This window comes from Desmodus rotundus, chromosome 10, assembly GCF_022682495.2.
Source record: "Desmodus rotundus isolate HL8 chromosome 10, HLdesRot8A.1, whole genome shotgun sequence".
In the NCBI taxonomy this organism is placed as follows: Eukaryota; Metazoa; Chordata; class Mammalia; order Chiroptera; family Phyllostomidae; genus Desmodus; species Desmodus rotundus.
Window position 1 is genome coordinate 66,301,561 of NC_071396.1, and position 22,882 is coordinate 66,324,442.

Sequence of the window (22,882 nt, forward strand, 5' to 3'; positions counted from 1 at the left end):
AGAAATATCTGGGCTGTGGAGGTCTCCCAAAAAGTGAGAGGTCCAAGTCCCACAACAGACTCCCCAGCCTAGGGTTCCAGTGCTAGAAAGAGAAGTCCCAATAACTGCTGGCTATAAAAACCAGCAAGGATTGTGGCTGAGTGAGACCGAGGGCTACAGGAGCCCAAGCACTTTGTCTTAAAGGGCCCACACAGGGACCCTTATTTTTACTTGGACTCACTCTGAGCTCCAGTGCTGGGGCAGCACCTCAAAAGGCACCAGGGACATATGGAGAAGAACCAAATTGTCTGGTATCAGGCTGAGAGCTGGAGGGGCAGCATTCTCCCAGACTGAAGTGCTGGCAGAACCATTGCTCCTTTTTTTTTTTTTTTAATTAAAGAAAAAATCTTCTAAGTTTACTTTATTGATTATACTGTGTTCACAATTTTTCCCACTTTACCCACCCTCCACCCTGCAACCCCCAACCCTTCAGCTTTTCCCCGCCCCACTTAGTTCTTATAGATGGGTTATACATATAAGTTCTTTGAGTTCTCTGTTTCCCATACCATTTTTGACTTCTCCCCCTTTATTTTATGCCTACCAATTATGCTTCTTCTTCCCTCTACCTTTCCCCCACTATTCCTCCCTTCCCCCTCCCCACTGAAATCCCTCCATGTGATGTCCATTTCTGATAAGTTGTTTGCTTAGTTCCTGTTTTCGTTGTTTTTCTTTTCTTCTAGGTTCATTTGTTGATAGTTGTGAGTTTGTCGTCATTTTACTGTTCATATTTTTGATCATCTTTTTCTTAGATAAGTCCCTTTAACATTTCAGAATAAGGGCTTGGTGGTAACGAATTTCTTTAATTTGACCTTATCTGTGAAGCACTTTATCTGCCCTTCCATTCTAAATGATAGCTTTGCTGGATAGAGTAATCTTGGATGTAGGTCCTTGCCTTTCATGACTTTGAATACTTCTTTCCAGGCCCTTCTTGTCTGTAAGGTTTCTTTTGAGAAATCAGCTGAGAGTCTTATGGGCACTCCTTTGTAGGTAACTGTGTCCTTTTCTCTTGCTGCTTTTAGGATTCTCTCTTTATCTTTAATCATGGGTAACTTAATGATGACATGCCCTGGTGTGTTCCTCTTTGGGTCAACTTCTTTGGGACTCTCTGGACTTCCTGGCAGTCTATTTCCTTTGCCAGATTGGGGAAGTTCCCCTTCATTATTTGTTCAAGTAAGTTTTCAATTTCTTGCTGCTGTTCTTCTCTTTCTGGCACCCCTATGATTTGGATATTGGAATGTTTCAGGTTGTCCCAAAGGTTCCTAAGTCTCTCTTCACTTTTTTGAATTTTTGTTTCTTCATTCTGTTCCAGTTGAATGTTTATTTCCTCCTTTTGTTCCGAATTGTTGCTTTGAGTCCTGTTTCCTTCCTGCTACTGTTGGTTCCCTGAATATTTTGCTTTATTTCATTTTGGGTATCTTTCATTTGATTTTTCATTTTTCGGCCAAGCTCAATCAGTTCTGTGAGCATTTTGATTACCAGGGCTTTAAATTCTCCATCAGGTAAGTTGGTGATCTCTTCCTCACTTAGCTCTTTCTGAAGTTTTGCTCTGTTCTTTCATTTGGGCCATATATCTTTGTCTCCACACACCTGTTAAGTTTAAGGGGGCGGGGCCTTAGGTTTTGCCAGGGCAGGGCAAACCTCCTTAATGTGCTATGGTGCTGCCTGTGGGTGAAGAGCCAGAGAAGGAACAATGCAGCTCGCCTACTTGACTGTAGCCCACTTTCCACTGAACTGTCTTGTGAGACTGGGAGAGACTCTCACCATGGCAACCACTGTAATCCACAGTGAGCTCTGAGTCTGTTTCCCCATCAGCAAGCCCCACCTACTTGATCTGTAACCTTTCTCAGCCAGCTCCGCCTGAATGGTCTGTTGCCTAGCTGCAGTGTTTTTCAGCCGCCCCTGCCCACACCATGGGTTCTTACCAGCCTGGTTGTTCTGGTTGACCTTTTCTTTAATTTCTTGGTTGTCAGAGTTCCAAGCAGTTTGATTTCTGGCATTTCTGATTGTTTATTGATTTTAGATTGGTTGTGCAAGGAAGCGAAGGGTTTCTACCTACACCTACACCTTGGCTGGAACTTTCCTCATTGCTCCTTTTCTGAGACTTCCCCACAAGAGCTGGCAGGCGGGTGCCATATCTGAGTCTCAATCAACCTGGATCACACTCTTCACCTCGCCCTAATGATACCCTGAGACCTTGCCCCACCATACTTGTGGCCCAGCCAAGCTGTTTCAAGTGGCTTTTTCATACCAATGGCCTGTCTTGAGTCATGCTTCAGACTTTCTTAAAATCTCTCAAACAAGCAGCATCTGCCCTCAGGGAACCCCATACTTCTTCCTAAGTGACCTCAGGCTCAGCACTAGCAACACCTAGCCTTGGTTTGCAGCTTAACCTCTCCCGAGCAATTCCAAGCCCAGGACAAGTACCAGCCATCTGCAGATCCCTTTGTAGCTCATGCTGAGTGGCCTTGGGCAGAACACACAAAGGTGGCAACTGACCTTGGCCTGTGTGTGTCAGGAGGCCCCAGAGCCAGTATAACCAGTAGAAAGCTTTAAACTGTGTAGAAGTACCATCCAACCACCTCCACAAGGGATATATTCAAGGGAAAAGTCAGGCCTTAGCCAGTGCAGCTCAAGTTGGTTGGGTGTTGTCCTGAGAACTGAAAGGTAGACTTTCAATTCCTGATCAGATGGCTGACCTTGGATGTGCTAACATCAATCAAGGCTCAACTACAAAAGGATGGCATACACAGTCCACATGGTGGTAAGGGGTCATTATCTGAAGTGACATTTCAGGTAAATGGGGAGGCTGTGCCACTGGACCCTACAGGACATCTACTACATTAGCCTATTCTACCAAGCTTGTGAGATGTAGCAGCTCTAGCTATTATGTCAAATGAGAAGACAAAGAAATATGCCCCAAATGAAAAAAACAGAACAAATGTCCAGAAAAAGAACTAAGCACAATGAAGGCAGCAATCTAGTAGGTGCACAGTTCAAAACACTGGTTATCGGATGCTCAATGAACTTAAGGTAAGAGTAGATGAACTTAGTGTGAACTTCAACAGCATAAAAAAAGACATGAAAACCACAGAAAAGAACCAGTCAGAAATATATACACCTACTGAAATAAAGAATTTACAGAAAATCAAAAGTAGAGTAGTTGAAACAGAATCAAATCAGAGATTTGGAATATAAGGAAACAAAAAACACCCAATCAGAAGTAAAAATAAAAATAAATAAATAAAAAATGAAGATAGTGTAAGGAGCCTCTGGGATAACTTCAAATGTACTCACATTTACTTCATAGGGATACCAGAAGGGGAAGATAGAGAGCAAGAAACTGAAAACCTATTTGAAATAATGACAATGGAAAACTTCCCTATCTGGTGAAAGAAACAGATATACAAGCATAGGAAGCACATAAAGTCCCAAACAAGATGAACCCAAAGAAGCCCACACCAAGACACATCATAATTAAAATGCCAAAGGCTAAAGACAAACGGAGAATCTTAAAAGCAGAAAGAGAAAAGCAGTTAGTTACCTACAAGGCAGCTCCCATAGGAGTGTCACCTGATTTCTCAACAGAAACTTTGTGGGCCAGAAGGGATTGACAAAAAATATTCAAAGTGATGAACAGCAAGAACCTGAAACCAAATTACTCTACACAGCAAAGGTATGGTTTAGAATTGAAGGACATATAAAGTGCTTCCTAGACAAGAAAAAGCTACAGGAGTTCATCACTACAAAATCAGTATTACATAAAGTTTTAAAGGGTCTTCTTTATGAAGAAATATAAAATAAAATGGCAACAAATATATATTTATCAACAACTGAATCTAGAAAACAAAATAAATGAACAAGCGTAACAGAAACAGACTCAAAGATAGAGAACACTTTGTCAATTGCCAGACAGGAGGGGGATTGGTGGGATGGGTGGAAAAAGTGAAGGGACTAAAAAAAACAAATTAGCAGTTACAGAACAGTCATGGGGATGTAAAGTACAGCACAGGGAATATAGTCTGTAATATTCTAATAACTATGTAGTATGATTTCAGATGGGTACAAGATTTATCAGAATGATCACGTAGTAAGTTATATAATATCTAATCACTGGGGTATACACTTGAAACTAATACTGATGTCAACTGTAACTGAAAAATTAAAAATGATTAAGAAGAAAATCATAAGGAAGAAAAAATGCATTTACTATATTATTTTTTAAAAATCTCTGTGTAGGCTAAGTTAACATGGGTAGTTTAAAATCATGTTGTTTTAAGGTTCAACTTTATTTTCTAGAGGGAGTGTCAAAAGAAGTTATTTCCCTTCTGTTTAAGGCTAATAGTACTATCAACGCTCTTTTCTTTTCCCCATCTCTCAGGGGCTTAAACTATCATAAACTGACATGGATTTACTTAGAACTAATGAAACAAACTTCAGGGCCCCTTACTTTCATAATCCCCTCACAAGGCCTTATATCTAACGTTGTATTCATTATTCCAAAATTGTTCTTAAAGATATCCTCTCCCCTCTCACCAAATTATGTAAGCTTTGGGCTCCATAAAGCCAGGATCTGCCTGGTTAGTCATCATTTTGTTTCTTTTATGTGTTACTCCTTATCCTCTTCCTTTCTGTATTTTCAACCTCTTTTTGGTTGGTTCTGTTCTAGAAGCCAGTATTTCCAGTTTATGCTTATTTCATATAAAAAAAATGGCAATGAAATGAAACATGAATAAAACAAAAAACTGTTCAAAACTATATTCCCCTCCTCTTTATTTCCTTTACAGTCAAGCTCTTTGATAATCTTACTCACTCTGTTTGAATGTGGTAACAATTATGCTATCCATTCATTAATTTTCCTTCTCTTGCTCTCTGAACCCTTTCTCAGCATCAAACCCAAATATCCCAATGTTGATCGGAAACATTCAACTGAACATAATTGTATTTCAATACAATATCTGAAGGAAGTATGTCCCAGAGTTCATTAAACTTGCACCCTTATCTCTCATCTATTTCCATTCTCAGTGACAGGCACCTGTATCTGAAGCTAGAAAGCTGGGAGTCGTCACTGCCTTTTATTTTTCACTCATAGGTGGTCAAGTGTTACTATTTATGCTTCCTTAACAACTCTTCTTGTTTTGAGCTTCTATTTCCACTGACATTAGTGTGTTCTACCATATGTAAATCTATACTATGATATTATTAACACACTTATCACTTTATTCTAGACCATAAACTCCATGTTGGATCAAGTCTTTGTCGTTACATCCCCAACACGTAACTGTGGTACTTCGAAAATACAGGTATACCTTGTTTTATTACACGTTGCTTTATTGTGCTTTGCTGACCCTGTGTTTTTTAGAAATTGAAGGACTGTGGCAATCCGACTTGAGCAAGTCTACCAGAGCTATTTTTCCAACAGCATTTCCTCACTTTGTGTCTCTGTGTCACATTTTGGTAATTCTCACAATATTTCAAACTTTTTCATTGTTATTATAGTTGTTATAGTGTTTTGTGACCAGTGATTTTTGATGTTTCTACTAATTGTTTTGGGGAGTAACAAACCATGTCCAGTAAATTGTGAACTTAATTGATAAATGTTGTATGTATTCTGACTGCTCCACTGACCAGTTATTCCCTGTTTCTCTCCCTTTCCTCAGACCTCCCTATTCCCTGAGACACAACAGTATTGAGATTAGGCTAATTAATATTCCTACAATAACCTCTAAGTGTTCAAATGAAAGGAAGAGTTGCACATCTTTCACTTCAAATCAAAAGCCAGGAATCAAGTTAATGAGGAAGGCATGCTGAAAGCCCAGAAAGACAGAATGCTAGACCTCTTGGGTCAAACAGTTAGCCAAGTTGTGAATGCAAAGAAAAAGTTCTCGAAGGAAATTAAAAGTGTTATGCCAGTTAACATACAAATGGTAAGTGAAATAGTCTTATTACTGACATGAAGAAGGTTTTAGTGGTCCCAATACGCAATCAAACCAGCCACTGTATTTCCTTAAGCCAAAACCTAATCCAGAGAAAGACCTTAACTGTATTCAGTTCTATGAAGGCTGAAAGGTGAGGAAGCTGCAAAATATACTTATCTCCATATACTTAATTAACATACTGTGGACAAAAAAAGGTGGGTTCTATAAAAGTAACCTCAGAGAGTGATCTGATCATAATTTCCTAACTGGGCAGACCATGGTGGGTAGTCATATCCTGGGCATATAACTTTACTTAAAGGCTTATCTCTGACTTAAGCAAGCACAGGTCCATTGTTTCTGTGCAACTAGGTTAACACACCTTTGAAATAACCCCCTTTCAGGCCCCTCTTTCTAAAGAAAGTGCATAATCTTACCTATCCTGTAATCTAATCTTGCTTTCTCTCACCTTCATGCAATCTTCCTTCCTTCCTTAACCTCAAATACATAAGAGAAACTGTAAACTGTTAGATTTTTCTCAGTCTGTTGAGATCTTGCTTCCAGGCATATCCTATTTGACTCAAACTCTTAAAAAAATTCTCCATGGTTTGGACGGTTTTTTTTACGCCAGAGACAGTTAGCTTGCCCCTGCTGTATTTTTCAGTTTTTAGGCATTGTCTATTGTCTTACAATGGAAGATGTGAATTCCACTCTCTCTCACTAACCCCCATCCTCTCCTCTCCCATACACATACACTTTCCTTCCTTCTCTCTTTTCAATATATTGAAAGTTATATTAATTTTTTGTGTTTATGACTAATGTAAATGTTGAGCCAAATAATACACTGTGACTAAATTTCCATTCTTACACAACTTTATTTTCCTCCATAGAGTTAAATATCTTGATTTTTCATTTGCTCAGTTTTCTGCACAATCACATTTAATTCATCTCATATTCTGCTACAAGTATATACCTTTTCGATTCAATCTACGTACTGTTAGAGACTCCTTTCTCCAAGCCTTCTAACTTGCTGTAAAATGGACTGGTTGCTCTCTAGTTTTGTCCCGCAGTCGTCACATCGGCACCTTCCTTTATGCTACCATCCCAGGAATAACCTTCCCTCAGTTTTGTATTGGATTCTCTATATCCTATCTTCTTTCTTGGTTTACTAACCCATTTGGTGAAATCACAACTCCAGGAGATTCCTGAGAGAGTACATATTTTGAGATTTTTCCCTGTCACAAAGTATCTTTATTCTATCTTCACTTGATTAGTACTTAGTCTGGATACAGAATAATTTTCCCTGAAATTTTAAAGGCATCAGTCCATTATCTTCTCGCTTATAGTGTTACTGAAAGTCTGATGCCATTATAATTTATCTTCATGTGCAATTTGCTTTTACTCTCTGTAAGCTTGAGGTGAGTATCTGTCCCCATTTTTCTGAAATTCCAGCAACAATGTATCTTGGTCTTGGTCTTTTTACATCCATTGTGCTGAGGACCCTTATCCTTCGGTTCTGGAAGTTTTTGGTTTTATTTATTTGATAATGCCCTCTCTATGTTTTCACTGTTCTGTCTTCTAAGAAAAAAAGATCTCTTGAATTAGCCTTCTTTTTCCTCATTTCCCCTGTTCCACCTTTGTCTTTTTTTCCCTAGTTTCTGGGAGAGTTCCTCAACTTTACATTTAACTCTCAATACTCCATTTTTAATTTCTGCTACCATATATTAATTTCTAAGAGCTTTATTAAAAAAATTCACTGTTCTTGTAAAACCCTGAAGAGTTCGTGGTCAAAAACATTACAGCGTAGGTCAGTTATGTTCGAGAGATACATTCATTATTAGTATGTGCTGAAATGCAAAAAAGAATTAAAAACACTGCAAATTAGCATTTATTATATTTACATATTAAAATACAGGATTTTTAATTTTCAGTTACAATTTAGAAATTATTAAACAAAGAAACATAAAAGCGTAGAATAAAAAATTTTCTTTTCAAATAACAGAAACATGGATATTGCTAAAAATACAACCAAAAAATGTCTTTAACACTAATTAATCAGAATCTTCAATAGCTGACTTTGCAAAACATTTTGTAATAGTCATCACAAACAGTATTGCTGTGCTCAAGGCATACTTTTCACAACACAAAAATATTTTGAGAAGCAACTTGTTTTGGATGCATAGCACCTAACACATATTTTCCTTTTTCTGCTTGTTGAGCAAGAAATTTTCAACAGTAAATGAAATGAACACACACACACGTGTACGTACGCACACACACACATCATGGACTTCAAAGTTAACGAAGAAAAAAAACTATTAACACCACTGACTTCAGAGTTTGCAGTATCTCTCAGATACAATTTATTATCAAATATCATACACCATTACAAAACACGTGTTATAACAAGACTGCTTAAATGTTATGGCTTAACATTAGTCATGTACAAATGTACAGCTAGTCATAACCTTGAACCTATGTACCCAATATATCTAACAGTATTTTAAGAAAGATGGTTCTTGTTTCATGGCTGCAATAAACTCTCTTATTTCTTTGGGGAAGTTAATGGGTGGGGGTTGTTTTTTTGGACGTTCCACTTGGTATTATGTCCTTAAAGTTCCTATTATTCTGTTTGCTTGTTTTGGTCTTTTCCTACCATATTAGAGACTTTCCTAAATGTCAGATGATCACTGGCTGTTCACATTTAAAAGTAAGGCAGTAAGAGACGTACTGGAAGGTTTGCAGGCATGGGTAGAATTTGCAGAGATGGATTTCATGCCAGTGCCATATGACTGGGCCATTTCATCAGACTTCCACCCACCCCCTCTTGTCTAGTTCAATTTCCCATGGAGAAATCTTTCAACTCATGCCAACAATAAGCTTTACTGTCAGCATTGTGGTTGCTGAAAAGAAGGCTGGGTCTTACCTAATTAATATACACTTAATCCTTACTCTCAACTGCTGTGGTATATCAACCCAGAATAAATGGTTTATATTTGCCAGGAAATAAACCTCCAATCATCCGCCAGGGTGGGAGAGGTGCAATCATCTGGCTGTGTAGGGTTAGGAAGGGGATATGAGGGTCAAAAAGACTTTGATCCTTTTGTTTTCAGTCTCATACATGTATGTGTGTGTGTGTCTACATATGTATACACACACGCATAAATTTAATCTTTATTGCATTTTTTCCCATTTCCCCTTATACCCCCCACCCCCTGCAATCACCACACTGTTGTCCATGAATCCTTTTCCTTTTTTGCTCAATCCCTCCATCCCCTAGCCTCCCCTCCCCAAAACAGGCACTTCCAGAAGTACTCAGCACCATCAATCCCATTTAGTTTTCTGTGATTATGTGTTGGAATGGCTTTGGTTTCAATATCCTTGGGTTTTCTAAATCAGGAGTTGGCAAATTTGGTTTACAGGCCAAATCTCCCTTGCCAACTGAAAATAGTTTTTATATTCTTTTAAAATACTTAAAAAAGGGCTGATAAAAGAGAAGTACAGAAGAGAAGAGAGAAAGAGAGTAGGAGGAAGAGGTTGTGGAGGTGGTTTGTGGCCTGCAAAGCTTAAAATATTTACTATCCGGTCCTTAACAGAAGAGGTGTGCTAAACCCTATTCTAGGTCAGTAACTAGTCACTCCTCTAATTTCCATCTTCCAAAATATTGATTTTCTTTTTTCTTGTGCTCTTAGTCCTTATGGGGTCTATGTCCTTTAAAATCTTGTTATTTTAGGGGCTTGAGGAGTAAAAAAAAATTAGTTATTATAAATAATACTGTAGTGGACATCTTGTATTTTCCATTTTTAGGCTTATTTCCTTAAGCTAGGGATCTAGAATGAGAAAGAAGAATAAAGGATCTTAAAAAACTGCTGAAAGCTTCCTACACCTATCAGGAAATAATCAACAAACAATTATTATATGACTATGATCATTCAGGGACAGGTGGTTCATTCAAATAGGTTATTATTCTAAATTCTAAAAAATTTAAAGTAACTTAAAGTTGCTCAAAACGCAGCATGAAGCAAACTTAGAAGTAGATAAAAATGATGAGACAAGAAGAAAATAAAGACAGGTATCTAAACAGAACTAGGAATAAAACTATTATAAAAATGTTTATCATGAAGAACTATGCACTTGCAAAAGATGGGCCAAAGATTAGGTTCTTAGTAAGCTATGTTAATCCTTTCTTACTCTAGTTTATAACAGGCTACAGAACTGCTCTGTTTCTGCTTCTCCTATCTTAGAAATGTTTTATGGATGGTTGTATGAGTATTCTGAGTGAAAGAAGTCCAATTCTTTGGTAGAGACTCATCATTTATTATACAGATATAAATACAAATGAGAGTTTTGGTGGTTATCATTCTTCGTCCTCCTTAGGCACAAGTAAAAGAAAAAGAAAAAAAGTAGTCTCAATAGCTCTGAGTTGGACTCCTACTCTCCTAGGCTGGTTGGTAGGAGGAAAAAAAACCAAAGGTTTCTTGAAAATAGCATGTCAGTCTCCCCCCAGAAAGACAGTGGAAACAGTGTTTGAATCCCTGTAAGTATATGAGCTCAAAGATCGGCTTTTGGAAATATTTTGCAACTATATGCTTATTTAAAAACTTGTATTCATAGAAACACATCTTTTTACTCACAAGGCAGAATTCTTTAACATTACATTTAGAAATCAGGAAATCTTTATATATCACCCTTAAAACTAGTTGCCCTGGCTGGTGTACCTCAGTGGATTGAGCGCCGGACTGTGAACCAAAGGGTTGCCTGTTCAATTCCCAGTCAGGGCACATGCCTGGGTTGTAGGCCAGGTCCCCAGTAGGGGACACGTAAGAGGTAACCAACCACACATCGACATTTCTCTCCCTTTCTCCCTCCAAAATAAATAAATAAAATTTAAAAAAAAAAAAAAAGAAAAAGAAAACTAGTCATCTTTGACAAACTATCAATAATGATGATGGGGTAGAATGTACTGTATATAAAATAACACAGCCAGAAAAACGTACATTTCAGATAAGTTCAGTGGAAAAGGAAATGTGCCCTATATATTGTCAGGCCTTGTGGATTAAGACTTTGATATTCTGTCTATCCTCAGTTATCTATTCCATCCATCCATCCATGTATATATACATGCATTCATGTGGAATTGATTAAGTGCTTCTTATGTGACGAGCAGTTCCAGGGGTCACTGACACAGAACAATACAAAAAGCTTGTATGCCTGGTACTCGCAGAGCAGTGCAGGAAAACAGACAAGTACGTCAATAAAAAATAATGTAGTAAGTGCTATCATTTAGATATGTATGAACTGCCAAGAGAGCAGAAAAGACTGGTCCAATGGTAAGCAAGGACAAGTTTAGGAAAAATAACATTTACAGGCTATTTTTCTTCAAAATTGGAACTGAGAACCATGAAAAATAATCTTTAGAAACATGTAAATGACAAAAACATTTTTAGTTTCCAAAATATTTAAGTATATTTGAAAAAGAGCAATATAAATGTAGCCTTTTAATCTTTTACCTGTTCTATTAAAAATTTACATTTCAACATGTTAACATGCACAGCACCTTCTTTTTCTTCAAAATATCCCCTTTATATAGGTGTTATTTATTATATAAATTAAAGATGAGATAAGGTTCAAAGGAGAAAAGTATTTTGTTCAAGATCACACAGTTAGTAAAATAGCCAGGCCAGAATAGAATTCCTATCTATCTTCACTGCAGATTCCATTTTCCCTCCAGAAAGGCACAGAATGTTTGCTGCTAAAGAGGCAAGTAAAAAAGGGGATTTCAGTCATTTTGTCTAGACATACTACAGAAAAGCCCACCAGTCAAAAAGCTGCGTAAAACACGGATCTTGTCAATCAGGTTTTTTTAGAACCTCATTCAAATATGAACAAACATAAGTTAGCAGATCTCTAATTTGAAAAATAAAACAAACCAGAGCAGTAATATAAAGGATCTTGGAGAAATCTATGACCATGCAGGAAGTAGAACAAATCGTTTTAATTAATATCCCCAGAGAGTTAAGATGGGCAGCAGGAAACTGGAAATCTCATGGAGAGAGGGAGAATTCCACATGGGATTAAAGGCAGAAATATCCCAGGACCGCTCTCCAGATCCTACAGACCTAGAGAGCAACTAGGCCCGATTAGAGCAGGATACAAGTTATCCTTATACAAGGATATGAGAAATCACAAAGATAATTCTCAAAAATAGTGAACACACTGATCAGTTTATGATTGAGAGGCATTTTAGAGTTACATCACAGAGTAAGGAAGAACAAAAATAGATGCATAAAAAATTAAGTAAGAGTGAGGCAGTATGTTAACCCAGGTAATAAAGATCAAAAAAGGAAATATACTTATGGTATATTCTGAATCTCCAAGCAGCAGTATTTAATAAAATCCTTTGCAGGAAATCAATAAATAATGACTAAAAATTAAAAAGCAGCATAGCTTGCATCTTGTTAGAAATAAAGAGGTAACTACTAGAAGAAACACCTACACATCAGTTGTTTTTGGCTAAAGGTACTGAGAAATGGGGAGGCATGGAACAGGGCCTTGCAGTTACCTTTATAAGCTGACTAGTACTTTTCAACTTTCTAAAATATATGCAAGTATTATTTACTAAAAGTAGAAATTAAGTAAAAGAGAAAATCCACTTATTTGAAAAAACAAAATCTCATTTAGAACTACTGCTAATGGTGTTCCAGATTGATCTGCTCTGGCTGTAAGCAGATTACAGCAATGAAATTAAGCATTAAACACACTTAAAACATGCGCTTCATTACAACTAAGAATGGTCTGGCTTTGTTATTAACATGTCAGAGATTTAAAATGCAAATGAAATTTAAAACCCATGTGGTTCAGAGTATTACAAATACCATTAATTTATAAGCATGTTTGATTATAATGTTTTTATTATTATACACATAAACCATCTGAATATATTAAATAAATAATGTCAGCTAAAATGCAGGAATAAAAGTTATGAATACAGGGATCATTAAATATTAACAAGCCTAAGTAAAATTTTAATTGTAAGTAAAATCCACTTTAACTACCACATCTAGTTACCAGAGAGCATGGGCTGGAAATAAAAATTGTGCCAGATTAAATTAACTATCAAACTAAATAAATTTTAGGCAAAGATAATATGAAATATGACTATGATAGGAATTAGCAGTTCAGAGGTAGATAAAACAAAAAATAAAATACAGATGAGCTGATCAGGCAGAGTGAAATATGACAGGAGACAGCATGACTATGAAGCAAACTAAATTACTCTGGGCTGAGTTTGTATTTTGAAAATGAATATTACTGATTTTTCTATCATACTTACATCTCTATGTCCACTACTAGCAGAATCATGGAGTGGAGTATCATCATCTAATCCTTGTGTGTTAACATCTGCTCCAGCAGCTATAAGTATCTTAGCGACATCATAATATCCAACATTGCAAGCTTCGTGCAGTGGTGTCCAACCTAAAGTAAGAATACTATTTTAACCATAAGGTTCACTTGTACTAATTGAATATATAAATGTTTTTATATTCTAAACCACATGTGACATATAATTCTAAATGCATATAGGACAGAAGGAAAAAGAAATAACGAACAATAAATAAATACCTAAGAACACCACTAATCTTATAGAAGGTTCATTCATGGTAATATTTTATTTCCACTCAGGCTAAATTGTTTGACAAAAGTATTAAACATTTAAGCTTATTCAATAAATATAAACTTGCTACAATTTATCATGTCAACTATGGGAAAAGAACAGAAAAAGGATGCAAAATACTACTAAGTTTGTAAAGGTCTTTCATTCAGTAAACAAAATCCCCTTTGTTTTAAGGGCTTTCATCTGTTAAGTCTATACAATCTTTTTTGACTTTAATATTTATTATTTTAACTAAAAATTAGCATAAAAATACACAGGAGAAAATAAGCATTACCCAAAACCCAACACCTAAATATAATTTATATAATTTTGCATAAACCCTACTAGATTATCTCCCTCTCATTTTCATAATTTTAAAACAACTGGTTGTTTTCTAAACTATAGAAACTTTGGGACTCTGTTTCTCTGAGCATTACATTCAAGCTCACCTCCTGCTGTGGGGCCTGGTTCCTAACAGGCCTGGACCAGTACTGGTCTTGGAGGTTGAGGATCCCTGCATATCACCCTTTTGCTGTATTCTTTCATTTGGGCCATATTTCTTTGTCTTGGCGTACCTGTTAAGTTGTAAGGGGTTGGGGCCTTAGGTATATACCAGGGCAGGGCAACCCTCCTTGCTGCACTGTGGTGCTGCCTGTGGGGAGGGGCCAGAGAGGGAACAATGCAGCTCACCTGCTTGGCTCTAGCCCATTTTCCAATGTGAGACTAGGAGTTTCTCCCACTGCAGCAACTGCCATGGTCCACAGTGAGCCTCAGTTCTTCCTTCAGCCAGCCCTGCCCACAGGGTCTGAGGCCTTGCTGCCATTTTTTTTCAGCTGGCCCTGCCTACACCACGGGTTCTTACCAGTCTGGTTGTTCTGGTTGACTTTTTCTTTAAGTTCTTGGTTATTGGAGTTCCATGCAGTTTGATTTTCTGGCACTTCTGGCTGTTTACTGATTTTAGATTGGTTGTTATCCTTGTTTTGGTTGTGCGAGGAAGTGAAGGGTTTCTACCTACGCCTCCATCTTGGCCGGAACTCTGACTATCTCATAATTTATTTAAATAAGCTCCTGCTACTGGGCATTTAAATTATCTCTAATTTCTAAATATTAGTAACAGTGCTGCAACAAATATCCTTACAATTAAATATTTATGCATATTCATGATTAAACATTTAAGAGAGATGCTTAGAAGTGGCTTGTCAGATCAAAGGAAAAGTAAAATTTTTCTTGGTTTTTGAGAGATAATATCAAGTTTACGTCTCATTCTTTAACACTGATCCTGTAGAAGTGGTCCCCAACCTTTTCGGTACCAGGGACCAGTTTTGTAGAAGACAGTTTTTCCACGGACCAAACAGGGGCTGGGGGGACGGTTTTGGGATGATTCAAGTGCATTACATTCAAGCTCACCTCCTGCTGTGGGGCCTGGTTCTTAACAGGCCTGGACGGGTACTGGTCTTGGAGGTTGGGGACCCCTGCATATCACCCTTTCCCCAATTCACACCCAATAGAGAAATAAATTCCAGGTGTATTCTAGTAGGGGTATGTGTAAAAGCTAAACAGAAACAAAATTTGGAAACAATAAAACATAGGGGTACAGTTTTATAAGGGCAGAAAAGGCTGCCTTAAATAGAATACCAAAGAACCCACAAATAAAAATAACTGATATTACTGTATTAAAAACTTTACTACAATAATACTATAATGAAAATTTAAACATAGCCACAGACAGTAAAAATATTTACATATTTGATACTTAAAACCTATATAAAATGAAGGGCTCTTACATATTAATAATAACACTACCAAACCATAAGGAAAATGGGCAAAGAACTGGATCCAGCAAGTCAGAGAATACATATAAATTTATAATATGCATAAGATACATTCACTGACACCACTAATTAAGACAATCCAAATTAAAGATTTTTTTTAACTGTCAGACTGCTAATAATTAAAATGATAATACCCAGTTTTAGTGAAGATGTAAGAAAAGAGGTCTTTCATATAAGTACTCTTGATGGTAGAGTAAATTGATAAAAAGATTTTTTGGAAGGTCATTTGCCTGTATTTCAAAAAATTTTTAAGTATGTATTCCCTTTGATTTAGCATTTTTCCTTCTAACTGAAATCCTTCCATAACTACATATACACAAAGGTATTTCTACCAGAGTGGTCACTGAAGTATTGTCTATGGAATCTATACTATAAGATACTATATATAGCCGTTAAAATGAATGAAGTAGAACCACCTGTATGCATTGACAGAAATATCTGTAAGGCATTAAGTTAAAAAAAGCAGACAGTATAACTGAAGGCTAACAGATATAGATGGATTTGATTTTTTTTTAAAAAAGCCTATGTATAAGTAAATGTTCATTTTACACATATATATAATAAAAATGCATGAAAAGAATGACCCTCAAATTGTTAACAATAGTTCTACAGAAAGAAACTGTGGGGAGGGAATGCGTGGTATCACAGTATGTGAAACAAAAGGGAAATTCTGTATGGTCTTCTGCATACTTTTACTGTTTGAATGACTTACTAAGAATGTATTGGTATGGTATTTGAGTAATTAAAACACCACCACGTCTCCTGTATAGCTCTTCATGTTCTAGTTAATAAAAGTTCTTGAAATATTTAAGAATAAATTAACTACTTTGAAAATATTATGTAACTCTAATTCACCTAAAATAAAACCTAAATCGGATAAAAATATTACAAGTCTATCAACTAAAAACTAAATTTAATATTTAAAAATCTGAGTAATTACTGATGTGGAATTGTAGCAGAGATCAAGGTTTTATGTACACAATCCAAAATAGTTTTGTAATAAAGTGCAGTTTAGAACTCTTCTGTTTTAGCAAGAAGAAAAAAAAATGTGGATTAAATTGTAACCGAAATCTGTTTAGATATATTTTAAATTTTAGTTCCTTGGTTTTAGTATTTAATTACTATCCTTACCTGCAAAATCCTTCACATTTACATTTGCCCCTAGACTTATTAATTCTTTGACTTGTTTCACATCTCCTCGAATAGCTGCCATGTGTAAAGGAGTTTCACCACGTTCATTTCGTTTATTAACTTTATCTTTTTGTCGAGACGAGGAACTGGGAGTTTTCTTTTGGGCTGGCGTTGTTTGTGATGAATGATTTGGTGTGGAATCTATAAGAAAGAAAGAAAGTTAAGAAAAGTTCTAGGCTAAATATTTTGTATGTTGATTTAAAGGCTTTTTATAGGTAATGTGCTAATTTCCTGGAACAGGAGAAACATCTTCACACCCTAACAATCTAAAAGTTGACCCAAATACTTGGAGTAGATCATTCTTTACGGTTATCATGAGCCATGTTGCATGAGCCAATTTAGAAAAAAATGTTTTATTCTGTTTATTCATAAAACTGGCTTAAAATGATTAATAAAGTATCAGTTACATACCCTAAAAGTGCTTGCTCAATGAATAATTTGATAAATTGCAAAAAAAAAAATGTTTTTTTCATAGCTACTATTCTAAGACCTAGATGAAATGACACTGAAGACTAGAGTCATACCTCTGACTCAAAGTATTGGAGTTGTACTCTGATATTAAAGTGCAAATTAAGGTCATGAATGATTTTAGTATGAAGATGAAATTTAAGAACTACAAGAAATAAAGTCTGGAAAAGGCCTTCAAAAAGCAGGTGATGAGAAAAAACGTGCTTTGATGTGATTCCCAGTTTTTGATTTGTTTCAGTTTCCATATCAAAAACAAGAATGGTAAACTAGATGATGTCTAATGTCCTCTCGTCCCCATTTCATAACTACTAGAGAAAGACAAAATAAAAAAATACTTTCTTACCAGTTAAGGATTCAAGACATATGTACAGTGTTAATAATTCTGAAATTTACAACTATTTAAAACAACTGCTCTAAGAGAAAAAAAGTGCGGAAAAAAATTTTCTAGTGTAATTAGAGCCCTAAAGTAATAAAAATCATCCCTTCCCCATTAAGAAAAAAGTTTAAGGTTTACCTTTTTAATTTTAAAGTATATTGTGTAATTATCCATTTCCTATCTATGACTTCTATAACGTATACTTCGTCAGAGCAAGCACCTTGTCTATCTTACTCATCACTTTATCTTGATGTCTTAGAAGACTTTTTGGTACATAGTGATACTCATGTAATATTTGTCGAATGAATAAATGAGTTTTATTATCTTTATAATCAAATTATTTATTAAGAATATGAGCTGTCAAACTTCTTAAAAACGAAAGAACATACTTGTAAATTCACACAATGTGCAAGGAATTCATACAGAATTTTCTTAGCCAAACCAAAACAATATTCACACACACAAAATAAATAAACAGTAATGTTTAACCTCCATTATGGCAATGAGGTTAAACAAAATAAAAACATGGGAAATTAATTATGAAATGCATAAAACAATGAACCCTAACATCTAAGTGTATTTATATGCTGGCAAACAGTGTGATATTTCAAAGACTTTCCACTCTAATTCTATATATATTAATAAAGTTGACTAAGATGTACCCTTAAATAAAAAGAACCATCTGCAGAACAGTATTATTATAATCTTATTTATATTTAAAAAACAAACTTTAACAGCCCTGGCTGGTATGACTCAGTGGACTGAGTGCCAACCTGCAAACCGAAAGGTCACTGATTCGACTCCCAGTTAGGGCACATGCCTGGGTTGTGGGCCAGGTCCCCAGCTGGGGGCATGAGAGGCAACCAATCAACTTTTCATGTTTCTCTCAAACATCAATGTTTCTATCCCTCTCTTTCTCCCTCCCTCCCCGCTCTCTAAATAAATAAGATCTTTTAAAAAAGAGAATAACATTCTTAAAAAAAAATAGTAATAACTATGTCAGCCCAGTTGTCTGGGTTGTATCTACCTTTTTAGCTCCTTTACATAAATTAGCAGGTTGGTCTGTTTGTTCCCTGTTTGTTTTGGTCCTCTTGGTAAGCCACTTTCAATTATTTTTGCAGGGTACAGTACATGAATAAACACACACACGCTTCCTTAATTGGAAGTGTGAAATGAAACATGAGATAAATTTACATAATATACTGCAGATATTTTTCTTTTTATAATAATCTAGATCTTAAGTAATAATTAATAAAATAACAACAAAACACAGATTAAACTCCTGCTTCTAAAAGTCATAATATGATAAGCTTATTAATCTACCAGCAGAGTACTAGTAAACTGAAAAGTGAACTATAAACCTAGAAGAAGCTTCATAGAAACTGGGGTCAAAAAAAATCCTTTGGTGAAGTAAAAGCACACAGTTTGGCAACAGATTTCTCAAGTTGACTGACAAATTTTTAAATTGCTCATTTTAGTTGGCAAATATTACTAAGTGTCCACTAAATGCAAAGACTCCTGCTCTTGTATAGTTTCTCATCTAGTGGAGGATATAAACAATAAACAATTGTAACACAAATAAATATAAAGTTAAAAATTTATGCTACAAGAAATCCTGACTACCATATATCAAGGAAGAATACAAATTTAAAGTAGTTAAAAATAACTGTTAAGACAAGGCGGGAGTCTGAGGAAAAATAAGAGTAAACATGAATTCAGTGATGGTAAATATCACCTGGACTGTTGTCTCTTGCTGTCATCTGCATAAGAAGTGCCATCTGCTTTCGCTCTGAGAGTGGGTAACCAAAAAGAATGCTAACTGGTGTGGACTTCTTATTTCCAGCTTCCTTTTTTGTTTTCTTCTTTTCTGGACCTTCTTTCTCTGAAATTATTAAGTACATAAGAATTTCAAACAAATATAAGCACTCACAAACAAAACATTAAGATGACTTTTTAAAAATAGATGTTATACATGTACGAGAAACGTGTATGAAACAGCAATGGTCAGACAAAAGAGCACATTTATTATATTATACAATCAATTTTCTTCCTGAATGTGTTCAAAAAATTAATTCTATTGTTTTCAGAAAACTAGTAACATTTTGAAATTTACTCCCAGTAAAATGTGTTTTAAAAATTTATCTATTAAAACTTAACTTCATCAACCACATTTCAAATATTCCTTAGTGTTACATCTTTGAAACTTCTTTCATTCATTATATTCTTTTTATTACTGTTAAGACTATATAGCACTATTCCTTCAAATTACTTCCCTAATTCCACTAATGATTTATGCAATCTTCTAAGAAGATACATATATAAGACAAGTTTCAACACAGAGTAATTACTGATAAAAAGCACTGAATCACTTTATTCCAGTCATAGGAAAGTTGAACAAGAACAATTAATTAAAGCTACAATGAACAAATTAAAGACGTGTGTGCACGCACCCACAATGGTTAACAGACCTTGCAAAAATTAAAAAATGTCTGAAGATTTTTCAAAGTGATTTGATCTCTTGTAAGTCAGCTCTCAGACTTAGCTATTTGGGAAATACTTTGGCAATACAGCCAGCATTCCCCATTAAGTGCGAGGAAATTAAGATGGAACTGCATTTCACAGGTCAAAGATAAACAAATATCTTTTTTTTCTTTAAGACTTCTCTGGGAATTAATTCAGGTGGCTCTCTATAAGAGGTAGTGCAGAAAGTCAGCCTATTAACTATCTAGGCATGTATTTCTTGGGAAGCCCTATACAAATATCTGGGATTTACTAATCTGGGTTTGAGGGTCCTGCAAAGAGGGTCTACAAAAGTAAATAAGTAAAATTTAAAAATAAATGTAAAACAGAGAAAATCAGTGGAAGAAAAAGCTTAGTTGGTAATATTTTGGTGTTTTTAGGCAGATGTGTCCAGTAGCTAATCTATTCTAGGAGATAAGCATTTATTAATCTAGCAAATTTCAAGAAAACAATAAAAGTGTGATATTATTTAAATACTATTAAATATTATTTACATCATAAGAACTTAAAGTAGTAATTCTTGTAGTGTACCACTTAATTAGAATATACTAGCATCCTAATGATCTAGAAAAATTAGACTTCCTAATATTTAAACACCTCTCTGCCCATAAATCACTCAAAATTCAATAGCTCCTGAATTGTCCCTTTGGTTGATATTTGATTTTACATAACAAAAACAAAAAAATTTCAAGATTTAAGTCAGTCTTTATTAAGAGTTCTAATATATTATCTTCATTTCCCTTATTTCATTATCGTTAATGATCCAATTCAGTATAAATTCAGTTTCAGCAAGGTTTCACCTAACTTACTACATTTCTCATAAAGCCCTAAACAGGTCTTTTGGATAAGGCTATATTTTTCTGAAACATATACTTTTTCCCTAATAATGTTCTGTTCACTTTGGTTCTCTTGTATTTAATAAGGAACCCAAACTGTTGTTGTTTTAATGGTTTTTCCATCTGAATAACAAATCTTTAAATATAATGAATGTACTTTTCACCTAAAAATGAAATATTTAACAGTGTGAAAGCTTTGTAGAAAAGATGTATTAAGGAAAAAAACTAAAATCTAGCGATTAGAGGAAACAAAATAAACAAAAAATACATAGTATCTATCCTTAAAAACAACTTCTAAAATACTGGGAAAAGTTTTGTCTTTAATTTTCTCATTTGCAAAACAATTTATGTTTTTGGTTTTAATTGCATTTCAATACAATCTTTTAAAAAGAATATGCTCTAAAGTGATATATGCTCAGTTAACAGAAAAAGTGAGACACCTATAAGTATTAGAGTAATACTTATGTCCCATAGCGTGCTTGTTCAAGTTTAAAGTATTCAGCAAAGCTCTGGCTATTTTGGATCTACCTTGTGAATAATTTGTTTCCTGTGACCTGTCATAAGTAAAAAAGTGATCACACACTACGTATTTGAAAGAGGTACTTCTCAAGTTTTAGTAATTAAAATATATATTTATATGTTTAAATAACTGGTCAGCATTTTAAAACTTAAACACAGGAATACTGACACATGTACTCATTTAAAGCACAGTCTGTTATAGACTTGAAACTGCACTCAGCCACCCTGCAGACATTTTTTTTAAATGATTCAAAGTGATTCACTTATGACTAAAGAAAAACAGGGAAATGGACTATTCAACAATCCAATGTTCTTTATTTAAAGGTTTAGAGAATTTTTAGAAATATAGAGATGTCTTGGTCTTATAATCTTCAAAACAATGCTTTCTTTTCAGGTCTTGTCAGAATAAACAGAAAGCTCAACACTGTCACATACCAATTGTATTGAGTGTATTAAAGAGACAAAACTTTTTCTTGGGGAACTGGTTCATAAATTTATCAGTGTCTCAAAAACTAAAGAATATGACATTTTCCCATAAAGCAGTCATTGTGTAAGGTAACAACACCTCAAATACAGATGAACAAAATTAAGAAAAATAATTTGACAAAAAAATGTTGCCATTACTCTTTGGTTCTAAATATCTACACAAATCTCTAACAGTTGGGTGCTTATTTTATCTTTTGATTTTCAGCAAAGATATTCAGATCATGAATGGCTTCATCACACATAGCTCTTTCAGGTACACCCTGGCACTTAAAAGAGTCCCATTTTATACTTAATGTTGATTATAAACATGACCCCCAGCCCCAAATTTTGAAAACCAAGTACTATTGTCTTATCATCTCAATTAACAGCATTAGGACAATTTTAAGAATAATTAGTTGGTTCTATACCACCCCTACAAATTTATAAAATGCACTATATCAGAAACAGAAGGTTTATTTCAGATTTTATAACTAAATGTCATATGCTGAAAAGCAGACACTTAGATACCTAGGAACTAAGTAATATTTTACATTAATAACATTCAAAGATAAGAATATAAGTCCTTTAAAAAAAACACAACACACTTCACTAATTAGCTGTCACATACTAGAAAATACATTTAATTTTTATTTTAAAATGTTAGCATTCACCATATTTTGCCATGTGTAACACACACTCTTTTGCCCAAGTTTTTTGAGGGGAAAATAAGGGTGTGCATTATACATGGATAATGTATATATATATATGCATATAATAATCCCATGTATAAAGTGCACTAAAACATGGATGTGCATTATACATGGCAAAACATGGTATATTTTCACTTGTATTCTTCTATTTGGAGCAATTATGAAGCATAGTAACCTGGTGCCATAGCCAAATCGACAGGTCCCCACACAGTTAATAGTAATGGTGTTTCTCCAGGAAATCTAGTATTTTAACATACTTTTAATTTCAACATAGGCAGTAAAGTCTATAGACTAAAGAGTTCAACTTGAAAATTTTATGTGTTTTTTAAAGAGAAACCATGCATAATTAAAGGGTCAGAT

The 22,882-nt window shown here is 35.0% G+C and overlaps 1 protein-coding gene across 10 annotated transcripts in view; it reads right to left on the bottom strand.

The window, feature by feature from the left end:
* Window positions 1-22,882, bottom strand: part of ANKRD12 (ankyrin repeat domain 12) — a 139,972-nt gene that overhangs the window by 46,134 nt on the left and 70,956 nt on the right. For 9 of the 10 annotated variants that reach the window (XM_045187704.3, XM_024580247.4, XM_024580242.3 and 6 more), the window contains 3 exons: window positions 19,208-19,354; window positions 16,569-16,769; window positions 13,285-13,427 (listed from right to left, as the gene is read on the bottom strand). In XM_045187704.3, the coding sequence (XP_045043639.2) occupies window positions 13,285-13,427; window positions 16,569-16,769; window positions 19,208-19,354 (491 nt within the window). The remainder of the gene's footprint in view (window positions 1-13,284; window positions 13,428-16,568; window positions 16,770-19,207; window positions 19,355-22,882) is intronic. The other variant, XM_045187702.2, reaches the window with a different exon arrangement.